This window comes from Camellia sinensis, chromosome 4 (assembly GCF_055761805.1).
Source record: "Camellia sinensis isolate YWXY chromosome 4, ASM5576180v1, whole genome shotgun sequence".
NCBI lineage: Eukaryota > Viridiplantae > Streptophyta > Magnoliopsida > Ericales > Theaceae > Camellia > Camellia sinensis.
The window spans coordinates 100,969,976-100,982,648 of NC_138964.1; the positions used below are offsets into that span (position 1 = coordinate 100,969,976).

The 12,673-nt window shown below is 36.5% G+C and overlaps 1 protein-coding gene across 2 annotated transcripts in view; it reads left to right on the top strand.

Moving 5' to 3' along the window:
- The window catches only part of LOC114283566 (uncharacterized), a 46,910-nt gene extending 37,244 nt beyond the window's left edge, over positions 1-9,666 (top strand). For both annotated transcript variants that reach the window (XM_028226425.2, XM_028226427.2), the window contains 2 exons: positions 6,610-6,683; positions 9,184-9,666. In XM_028226425.2, the coding sequence (XP_028082226.2) occupies positions 6,610-6,683; positions 9,184-9,259 (150 nt within the window). In that variant the 3' untranslated portion in view covers positions 9,260-9,666. The remainder of the gene's footprint in view (positions 1-6,609; positions 6,684-9,183) is intronic.
- The last annotated feature ends 3,007 nt before the right edge of the window (positions 9,667-12,673 follow it).

Below are 12,673 nucleotides of genomic sequence, written 5' to 3' on the forward strand. Positions count from 1 at the left end.
TCCCACTTCACAAATAACAGCTCGTTGACTAGGAATGAAAAAGGATAACTCATGCTGATATGACATCATCTCATCTGCAATCTCGTCTGTAATACCCTCCCTCTAAAGAGATGGCAGAGAGGTAAAAAAAGACTCAGATTCACGAAATGTGACATCCATACTAGCATACACTTTACAAGTGTAAGGATCGTAGCATTTGTAACCCTTTTTGACTAGTAGAATAGCCAATAAAGGCACAACGCACAACCTTAGGATCAAGCTTTCCACAAGTACGAGGATGCAGATGAACAGAACAGACCCACCCAAAAACCCAAGAAGGGAAGAAGTAGGATAAGCCATAGGGAGAGCTTTAGGAGGAATTTGGACCTGGAGGATACTAGAATAAGAAGTTTAACACAAAGGCTCTATACAAGGAAGATAAATGATAATAGGATACAAAGTTTGAGATGGGATGTTGAGTACAAGATCTCACACCCTTTTTCTTGGTAATAGGAATATCAAGATCAGTAGTGTTAGGAATAGCAATATCAGTAGACTCAAGAGAAACAAGAGGCTCAAAGTTATCTGGACTCTTATCAAAAACATGAGATCGCAGTGGGTGAGCATACGTGGTCTCTTGTATCCAAGTAACTTTCTGTCTATCTTTGTCCCTGATATAAACTTGTCTTTCCCTGTCCTTGGTGGCATTGGATTCTATAGTCCCAATAATAGGTGGTGTAGGAACAACTGGTTCTACTATAGGAGCAAAAAGGATAACAGGAATCTCTTCACACCAAGGCTCCCCTTGAAGGGATGACTGTGACATTGGAGAAGACAAGTAGGACTGGGACTCAAAGAATGTGACATCCATAGACACAAACCACTTACGAGGAGTATGATAACACTTATACCCCTTTTGAGTAGGTGAATATCCAAGGAAAACACACTTGAGAGAGCGAGGGTCCAATTTACCACGAGTAGGAGAACGATTGTGGACAAAACAAATACAGCCAAATATTTTAGGGGAATAGAAAACAAAGACTCTGAACCGAGAAGGACTTGAAGTGGAGCTTGTTTTTGCAAAACCTGGGTAGAAAGACGATTAATGAGATATGTTACAGTGAGAACGACCTCGCCCCAGTACGATTGAGGCACACTTATAGAAAAATACATTCAGCGAGCCATATCAAGAAAATGATGATTCTTGCGCTCTACATTCCCATTTTGTTGAGTGGTATTGGTGCAAGATGTTTGATGTATAATGCCATGAGTGAAAAAATAGCTCTATTCCCGAATCGATGTATTCACCCCCATTATCAGAATGCAAGATTTTGACAATTGCCCCAAACTGAGTACAAATCATTTTATGAAAATTTTGAAACACAGAGAAAACCTCACTTTTTTTTTTTCCTTCATGAGATATACCCAAGTAGCATGAGAAAAATCATTGATAAAGGTAACAAATCATCTATGGCCTTTTAAAGACACAACACAAGATGGACCCTACACATCAGAATGTACTATAGAAAAAGGAGCTAAACTTTTATTAAGACTTGGAGCAAAAGAAGTTCGGTATTGTTTGCCAAGTTGACAAGACTCACAAAGAAACTCAGACACATTATTGTTTGTAAAAATAGACAGAAATAAATGCCTAAGTAAATGAAAAGAAGGATGCCCAAGACGTCGATGCCATAGCCATAAATCCTCTTTGGTGGTTAGGAACTGGATGGAATGATGAGCAAGCTTGTTTGGTTGATCTAAGAAATAGAGACCATTTTCTGCACTACCACTGCCAATCGTTCTCCTCGTGACAAAGTCCTGTAAAAGACAATGATCAGGGAAAAATGTAACACTACAGTTCAAATCCTTAGTAATACGACTCAAGGATAGAAGATTAATAGAAAAATTGGAAACGTGGAGCACTCATGATAGAGGTAAGGTAGGGGTGACGTGAATTAAACATTTCCTAGAGATAGAAGAAACAGTACCATCTGCAATCCTAACTTTGGCTTAACTTGAAGATGGCTTATATGCTGAGAAAAGGTCAGAAGACCTAGACATATAATCTGAGGCACCAGAATCAATAATTCATGGCAACGACTTATGGGAAAGAAAAGCACTAGGAGAAGAGGCTCAATTACCTGAGCGGGCAAACGACGAGGAAGATGCACTAGGAGCAGTAGAAGACCGACAGGCTAGTAAATGACACAGAACATCCTTAAGCTCAGGAGAAGTCATGTAGATAAACTATCAGAAGTCGGACCAATTGAAGCAGAAATCGAATCAAGGGCGTCAATAGCACTAGACTGATGGGCTCGTGGATTAGAGCCACATCCTCTATAATGGCCTGATCGACCGTTTCTAGTACCAAACTGATCACCTCGATTCCCTGATGGAGCCCCATGAAGCTTCCAACATATCTCACGAGTATGTCGCGACTTGCGGCAGTAATCATAGAATACAGTATCCTTTCCTGAAGGATGGAAAAGAGGTAGTGACAAATCAGCCCCATCTTGAGAAGGAGCATAAAGTAATGCTGAACGGTCTCTAATAGTTGGTGGTAACATAGCAGAACGACGACTCTCCTCATTCTGTACATATGCAAAGGCCTCTTGAAGAGATAGAAGAACATCCACGACTTCGGACCGGATCAAACTCCACATTGAGGCCTTCTAGAAACTTAAAGACTCTCTCCTGTGCAAGAAACTTCTAGTAACCAATTGAGTCAATTGTACAGACAGGCTTGTAACCCAGGAGATGATCTAGGCGTTTCCAACCATTAGTCAGAAAGGTGTAGTACTAGAGAACTATCTGCTCTCCCTATACTGAGCGCTCAATAGACCGACGTAGGTCAAAAGACTAAGAAAAATTCTCTTTTCGAGAATATGTAGTAGTCTTCACCAATCTCAGGAATTATGGAATGAATGAGCCATCCCATGATTAAAGAGTTGGTAATCTCCTATTGGTCATAGCCAGGATCCGTAATACTCGGTGCTTGAACTCTCCAATTGACATATCCCATATTCCCCCTACTCTTCAGAAAAAAGTGTCAGACACTGAGACCATGAAAGGTAATTTTGACCATTAAACAGAGCGGTGGTGGTTTTGAGGCTAGGGTTCAGGTTCTCCGATGTAGTGGTCATAACTGGACTGGAGCTCTCCCCTTTAGATGGGTGAGAAGTAGTGGTGGATTCACTAGTTAGGTCAGCCATAAGAACTCTACAACTTCAACCCAAAAAACTTTGCACAATCACAAGAATGAAAAGATGAATGGAATGAGCTGGAACAAGCAAAATCACATACAAACCACTATGGAAGCATAACATTCATATTAATGGGTCATCTATGGACCTAAAAAATAAATCAAATACAGGAAAATGGACCTCCAATCAAAACAAGTGGTGAACTGTATTCAAGAAAGTAGAGGGAAAGAAGTTTGGGGCAACAGAAGATGGGTAGCCTTCAAACACTCATCCATAGGAGCTGAAATACATAAAGAGAGGCTAGGACAGCACTCACAAGGGTCGACTAGGCCAGAGGGGCCTTTAGCTAAAGCCGAAACAGCTCTGTAGGAACTTGGCTGGTTCCGACAGAGACTCAGGGACCAGTGATGGAGGATGGGTGGTGGTAAGTAATGGCTGGTTGGTGGCAGCGGTTGTGTGGGTCACAGTTTTTAGGGTTTTGGCTCTAATACCATGTAATTTAAGAGAATACAAAGTTTGAGTGATGATTATGATATCATCACCTTTTATATTAATCAATCAACTGTTACAAAACCCTAAGGTACTGATGAAGGAATCACCTATTATCTTGATTGATTGATTGATTGATTGACTGGTTAAGGAATCACATTCAATTAATTAATTAATCAATCACAATCTAATCTAAATAAGGAAACAATGAAATATTCTAACAGTATGCGCTTCTTTGATAAAGGAATAGCAGTAACACTGGAGAAATGGATGGGAAAAAAGCACAATTCTGCAGATTTTTTGCATCATATGGAGGTTGGGTTGCTATTTGTGATCTACCCTTCAATTTATGGAATCATGGGACTTTCGATTTGATCGGAAGGAAGTGTGGAGGTTTACTGGAGATCAATCAAAGAACAAAATCCTTTGAAAATCTGTTTGAAGCAAGACTGAAGGTAAGGGGCTCTGATTGTGGTTTTCTCCCAGCGAGAATGGAGTTGAAGGTGGATGGAATCTCAGTTAAAATTCGAATAAAGCCTTTGTCAAGATCTGTTAGAAAGAAAGAGGACCAGCAGCAATGGATTTTCTGGCAAGACTTCTCAGACAGCCCTAGTGGCGGATGTGAAGAAGAAGAGACGTTGGCACGACACGTAGCAACTATGATAAGGAAAAACAGTTAGGAAGTCAGTGGATCAAAAATGGTGGTGGAATTGAAGCGTCAAAGGATGTTGAGCCAAATGAGATTATTTCTGAGGGTGTGGGTGAGGAGAGAAAGGAGGAAGATAGCTTTGTTGGGTTGAGCAAGTTGTAGGGTCAGGGCCCAAATGACTTTCGAAAGTGATATGGGCTGCTATTAGTAAAAATTATGCTAACTCCCAATCGACAGGAATTAGACAACAATTTTAACTAAACAATCAAACAAGAGTAATCAAGCGACTGTGTTTTTGATTTAAATGCCTTGAAAGTACAAATACTTCTTTAGAACAAAAGTTACAATCAACAAGATCAAACAAAGCAAGATCAAACAAAGTAAACACAGCAAACTAAAGATGATTTCAAGATGAAACCACCAATGTTTATAAAGGTTACAAATTACAGAGAGAAACTACTACTAAATTACAGAGCTACTCCTAAAAACTAAGTGCAGTTGTGATGATCATGCCTCTCTGCAAACTTTCAGCTTTTATACTTTCACTTGAAACTCTTGCACATGATCCAACCTTCCTTGAAATTTGCTGGCCAATCTTTCCCCAACTGTTGCAACTGCTTCTTCATCTTTCTCCAGCACTTCACACAGACTTGCCACATGTCCCCCATGATCTCTAGCACTACCTTCGACAGAGGAGACAATTTTACTAAAACCCATACCTACTTGCAACCTCCTTTGCTTCTTAAAACTTTTTATCTTTGTCCCAACTTTACTTTTAAACCTTCAGCCACATCATCACCCAATTTCCCTTCAACTAATGAGCATGATCAACAGAGGAAATTCCTATTAACATCAACATCTCCTAGAAATTAGACCATGATCTCTAATAAAGCTTGCAACTGCTCCACAATCTTAGCCCATGAGATGCTCTTGCCACATAATCCTTTGATTAATACGCACCCCAACTATGACTTTGTTGCCACATCTCACAATTTGATTTGTGCACCTATCGACAGACATTTTACAAAAATGGGTGCAAACAGCTGTGCAATTGTTCAGCCCATGATTTTTCAAACGGGCTATTGTCAGATAATGGGCCAAGCTTAGAAATGAACCCACTTGTTCTTACAAAGGAATGTAACCAGCATATTGGCCCATTATTTAGACCTGTGGGCTAATCATCTAATACCTAATCTTGTACTAGGAAGAATAGGTCAGATCAAGATGATTCATGGGTTAGGGCTTCTTCTCTTTCGCCTGACGAATTCGAAGGAGGAAAAGGTTGACGAGGGATGTGAAGGCTAGCGAAGCATTGGGTGATGGGCAGAAGGCCTCTGAGGTGCCAATATCAGCTCTCAATGAGTCCGAAACTTATTTGGGCAGCAGATAGCGTTGACAGATCAAAGGAAGACACTTTGCTATGTGGAATCTCGAAGGATGAGCAGGATTTGGGAAGAGAACCAGAGCTACACGAAGATGAGGTCATTCGGAGTGATCGGCTGTCGAATGATGTGGAGGAGGGGGAGTACAATCCCCACGAGGTGTTGCAAGCTCTTGAAGGATATGGGTCTACTGATAGCTCAGATGATTCGACAAATCCAGATGATGAAGAAGGAATTAAGGATCTGACAGAGGAGGATTTTGATCCAAAACTGAATTGGCTATTTTAAGATGAAGAGGTTCTGTCATCTTCTTGCGCAGGTACACTGAGGTCCCCGATAGTGAGAAGGCCTTCAACTCCATTGTGGTCTTGCATTATCTTCACTATTTCTTTGAACCATTTGATTGGAAAGGAATGATAGGATCTTCAATGATAAGGAATCTGAGGTAGAAGCTATGTGGGATAGAGTGAGGCTTCTCGCATCATTTTGGGCCTGTGTCAAGGATATACCCCTTTCTTTGATTATTTGGGATTGGGTGGCTTTTTGTCACACCTAGTGGTTGATTGTAATGTGGTTTAGTAGGCGATTTTCTGGTTTTTAGTTTTTTTTTCTTGCTTTTGTATGAGGACTTCTTGTCCTCCGCTTGTTTTCATCTTTTATTTCAATAAAATTGTTTTGTTGCTCTTTCAAAAAAAAAAAAAAAAAAAAAACCTTAGATTATTTTTATTACCTTCCCAGACAGAAATAGTTGGTGATGATTTTGTTGGTAGAAAGTCTTGTGGGGCTTCATCATGAAGCTGTGGTGATGCTTATGTTGGGCCTTTTTTGGCCTGACCTTTACCTGTTGTGTAATTCAAACTCTTTTTTGTGGATACTATCATACATTTTTATCCCCTTTGCCTGGCAGGAAGCAGTGAAGCAGACATATCAGAGAACTCTCAAAGCCGGGACTGATTTTGGTTATCAAAAAGAGAGCCCCGAGTAAGTGCTTATTCTAAAATTCTCACCGCCAATATATCCAATTTCCACATGCATGTGTTCCTGCTGTTCACATTTATAAATATACTGCATGCTTCGACCTAAGTGCCATGGGTGTTTCTTTTTCTTTTTTTTTTTTTGGGGCGGGGGGGGGGGGGGGGGGGGGGGGGCGAGTTTTACATCCCTATCATGGGTCACTTGAGTTAAAAACACACTGAAGAATGATTGTTAATGGTCTGGAGAAACAATAATATTGATAGTATCATGACGTTCATCATGATAATTTGTTCTGCCCTTTCAGTGCAATTCTGTCTAGCTGATACTATTCCCTGTTTAAAGTTGGCCATGACTTGGTGGAATGAATCATGGGTCACTTAAGTTAAAAACACACCGAAGAATGATTGTTAATGGTCTGGAGAAACAATAATGTTGATAGTATCATGACGTTCATCTTGATAACTTGTTCTGCCCCTTCAGTGGAATTCTGCCTAGCTGATGGCCATGACTTGGTGGAATGAATCATGGTCCTAGTTGGAATCATATATTCATGTCATCCAGCAGGACCAACACATTGGCATGAATGTTAATGCTCCATTTGGACTTGGACTTGGAATTGATGGGGGAAAAGGAAAAGGAATTGAGAACAAAAAACCATTTTGAATCGTGTTTTTTCTCCCAATTAAAAATGCGTTAGGTTAATTTTTTTTTAGGAAATGATAAGAAATCATGAAAAAGAGGAGAAAGATATCTAGAACTAGAATTTTGTCACATATTTTCATCGTATTTTCTTTTCCTCATTCTTCGTCGTAGCCAAACATAGAAAAAATATTTCCTTTGTGTTAGATTAAATCTTTTTCTTTTCATTGTTTTAGTAACCAAATGAAAGAATATGCACTCAAGCTCAATTCACGCCCCGAGGAGCACACAGGCACTGCCCAAAGGCAAACCAAACAACAACTTTCTCCCTGGAAGTCCTTAGATTGTGGATCTTCTCTTCAAGCTTTCTTTTGTTTGCTTCCCTAGATGTAGGTGTGTGGCCCATGTTCCTCTTCACGCCACCCTTATTGGGGTGGTTCTCTTCAATCACCACTCTTGAAGAATTGAACCTGGGCATCCCCTCTAAGCATTCTTAGTTTCCACCCCTTCAATGTCGTCTTCATGATTTTGTTCTTGAAGCTTTTTTCCTTGTGATGAAGAGGTGGGAACGTTTCCCTTGTTCTCTAATTTTCCCCTAGTCTCTTTCATCAATCTTTGGATCACATGATGAAAGCACATCATGAACCAAATGGTGCCTAAATAAAAAGTAACTTTCTGGATAAATTGGTCCTTACATGAGTTGCCACAAGATCGTATAGAATCCAACTTGTCTAAGTGTACTAATTAAAAGGTTAATCAGTGACACGTTTTCTATATATTTTTTCCCTTAAGCTATGAGTTCCAAATTTTCTTTCTTTTGTTTCCTGGGCAACCAAAAAACAGAGTACTACTCACGGACCACTTGTGCCAAAGGGAACTGGGTACAGAAACTAATGAAGCACAGGCAATATTTTTAGTCTGAAATAACACTAAATTATTTCTGTGAAAAAACAAGAAGGTAAATACCACCAGAAGTCTATAGGGAAAAAAAAGAAAAAATAATTGGTACAAGGGTTCTTTATTCTTGTATTCAGTGGAAACTATTAGTCACTTTTTTTCCTGCTATTAATCACCATCTTGAAGTGTAATCTAGGCTGGATTAAACTCGTCACTTAATTAAATTTGTGTAGTATTTTGTGAAATGCATCAATATTGCATTCAGTGAACCTTTTCATATGTGCATCTTGAAATTGTTCTTATTTTGCCATTCTAGCTTGTTCTTTCAATTATTAATTTAATTTTTCAAGTGATTTTCTTCAATTATTGTGACAGTTACTGTCCAAATAGGTAGAGACAGTAGGCTGGATTTGGGGGTTAAGTCATATCTTGCATGGAGGGTCAAGATTATAGAAATTCGGGTAGGTTACACTGACGGACCCTGAGGATTAACAAAATTACAGAGACCTCCCCTCTACTTTGGTTGTCGGTTTCAAGTTCTCCCTTCTGTCAATTTTTATGCCACTGAAAGGAATGGAAATCACTGACAAAGCATTAAATTTTTTTAAGATCTCCATTGTTCCCTTTTATAATTTCTATACTTTAATACCTTCCTTAAGATCCATATAGTTAAAACATGAAAACCTGGTTCGTGCATTTTTCTCGCTCTGATAATTGTGCTTCCTAAGAGAAAAAGAAATGCAAAACACTAGTGGTTTCTGTCTCCAGGGGTTGGCTGATTTTCATTTCTTCTAGAATTTATGTAAGTAGCATGGCTTTAGTAACCACTTCTTTGACATGCAGGAAAAAAAGGTAGAAGTTTAGACCAGTCATCAAAAAGAAAGACGTAGAAGTTGACATAATATTGCATGAGAAATCTACCCCCTCACCGCCTGTGCCTCTCTAATTTTGTCTTTTCCTTGCTTGCTAGGGCTTTGGTACATGGAGCGACCATCTCTGCTTTTCTGGCTATTGCTAATGGTATGTCGGATCAAGGATGCGTATAGAAAGAGCAGCCCATTTGCATGTTTTACCACACTGCATGCTTAGATGAGACTGGAGACGTATCCTATTGGCATAACCTTAGCGATCGATACAACCGAAAGATATCAGCTTAATCCTTGAGCAACTGTCATGTGGGGCTGTAATATCTCCCATAAGCTAAGGCATTCAGTATTGGGACATGGCAAGAGATATCTGTGTAACTATGTGTAATTTTATAGCTGTGGTTTGAAATGGGGGGCCAATTAGTATATATGCTTTTTCTATAAATGAGATACATAACTGAGAATAGGGTGGTTGGGAAAATTTTAATGTTCTTGGCCCAATTAAGAAGTTTAGTTCTGTGTTGCAATCTTTTGGAAATGTTGAACATTAATATCGGAAATAAAATTATTCTTTATAATTCAAGCCTTTTGAATTACAATCTCTTTATTATTATTATTATTATTATCAACAATGCTAGGTAGTTCAAAATTTTGTGGCTCAAATGGCTCAAATCACTCAAAAAGACGTCGTTTTGACAGATTTTGAGTGTAAAACGACGTCGTTTTGACAGATTTGAGCCATTTGAGCCACAAAATTTTGAGCTACCAAACATTTTAGTATTATTATTATTATTATTGTTATTCTTATTATTATTTTTCAAGCCTAATGAATTACAATCTCTGTAACAATGTGTAATTTGTCTTCTCTACAATTTTAACAGCTGCAATTTTCAAATTCACAAATTAGCAGCAAGGTGATTTATCAGAGCTTGTGGGTGGTGATGAAAAGGGATTAGTGTAACGAATACACCATGTGGTCTCTCCAATGGCTAGAGCTAATTTAAGACGTTGTAGGTTTGTTTGGCAATAGATTAATATAGTTAAAAGGTTAAAAAATTATTAAAAATAAAAATGTTAAAAAGTTGCATAGTTATATAAAGAAGTTAAATATTTCGTTCCATGTCTTTTACTTTTTACACTTTTTTTTTTTTTTTTAAATATTAAAAAATTAAAGTGATTCTCAAATATTTCAATTCTTTTTCACTCATATTTTAATAAAAAAATTACTTAAAAAAGTGACTTCCCAAATGAACCCTACGTCACTCTTGCCTTCTTACGTGGTCAAATAAATGTCATTTCAGTTAAGACTTCATTTTCTCAAAACATTGAAGTGGATAATTCCGCGTCTATTTTTTTTTTTTTTTAATCTGTTGAATATGGAGTTCGGCCGGATTTTTTATTCTCCATATGTGAGATTAAACAATTTTGGGGTGTGATTATTTTTATCGAATTGATATCTTATGAAACTAATATGTGAAATGTTTATTTTACCCTCATACTATTACTTAGTAAACAATTGAAAAATAATAAAATAACCTTTTAAACATTTATAAATTATTTTTTTAGTGTTGTTAATTTAAAATTGTATATTAAATAAAATAATAAATTACAAATTAAATTTAATTAAAAATAATAAATTAAAAATTATGGCATTGTAAATTAAATTTTTTTAGTGTTGTTAAAAAATTAAATTTATACATTAAATAAAATTATTTTTTTAATGTTGTTAATTTAAATTATATAATAAATAAAAAATATAAATTATAAATTATAAATTAAATGTAATTAAAAATAATAAATTAAAAATTATGGCCTTATAAATTAAATTTTTTTAGTGTTGTTAAAAAATTAAATTTATATATTAAATAAAGTTATTTTTTTAGTATTGTTAATTTAAATTATATATTAAATAAAAAATATAAATTATAAATTTAATTAAAATTAATAAATTATAAATTAAAAAATTTATTGTTGTTAAATTATAAATTATAGATTACAAATTTAAAATTATACATTAAATAAAAAATATAAATTATAAATTACAAGGGTAAAATAGTCTTTTGAACATTTATCTTTATCCAGTCCGTTCAACCAAACATTGATTTATTAAAAATAGTTATTTCCAGACATCTAATCTCATGAGAAAATAAATATGGGATACATATCCAATCTAACCAAATCATCTGGGGATTCATAATCCCAAGATTCAAGTCCAATAGATTCTAATTCCCTTATCCAATTCGTTCAATCAAATGCATGCTTAGATTCTTCTATTCTCTTTCTTATCTCCTCTCCTTTCTCCCTCTTTTATCTTCTATTCAACCCCCGCTCACTCTATCTGTCTCTATATATATGTACAAAAATATTTTAAAACTCTAAAACATGATGGATGGATTTCACTCCATTAATGTGATATTTTGATTTTTTTTTTTTTATATTTTAACCCTTACTATATTACTAGAACTCTCTTTAAAATTTAAAATTTGAAACTCTCTATATTATTGATATATATATATATATATATCACACATTGCCCCCATCCTCTCGCATCCCTCTCTCTTAACCCTCTTTGGGGTCTTTTGGAAACAATGGTAAAAAGTCAGCCTTTTGACTTTTTTAGCTTTTTTAACCAAAAAAATCAATTCTTTTTACCTAAAACAATCCAGTTTTTTGCTAAAAAAGTCAAAAAATTAACTTTTTACCAACTTTTCAAAATTCAGCCCCTCTCTCTCTCTCTCTCTCTCTCTCTCTCTCTCACTCCACCCTCACGTCTACGTCTCCCTCTTTCTCAACTCTCTATGTCGTCTCCCTCTTTTTAGATTTGTATTTTATCATCTTCCTCTTTTTATATGACCATTGATCTCTAGGGGCGTTGAATCTATTTTTCTCCTTTCCTTCACCTTTGGAAAAAACTTTCCTTTACCTTTGCAAAATTGTTTTTCCAGATCTATTGTTTATGAGATAGGGACCAAAGTGAAATGATTTTTTCAGTAGTTTTTTTTTTTTTTTTTTTTTTTTTTTTTTTTTTTTTTTTTTTTTTTAAGATTTGTTGATGGATTTGATGAGATGATTGTGGGATAATACAATAACCAAAGTCATATGTGCAATATGGTGATGATTGAACATTGGTTTTTTCTTTGAAAAATGTAATGAGTCTCAAATTTTTTACTAAATAAATGACTAAATATCTAACATCTGTTTGGTAGAAAATTTAATATCTCTAGCATTATTCTTTTTCTTCTCTATTGTGGTGGTCAAATATAGTTTGGTTTCATCCAATTCGACCGCAAAGTTGGTGTACGGGCACGAAATATTCTTCCCGTATAATCCTGTTGATCCAGTCTGCGCTCCTCCGTACTTCGTCGCTTTACTCCCTGAAAACACAAACGTGAGCTAGCCGGCGGGTGTGTGCCGGATACCTCTTCGATGCCTAAGTCAGCAAAATAGACAAATAGATAAAAAGCTCTTTTGTGTTTGGGAATCAAAGTTGTGTTACCTCTCCATAGGTGATGTTTGTGAGCTTTTGTAGGTTCCGTGTGGCACAATCCTAGTAGGACTTTTATTCCTCCATGCAGAGTCCTCCTGGGATTCATA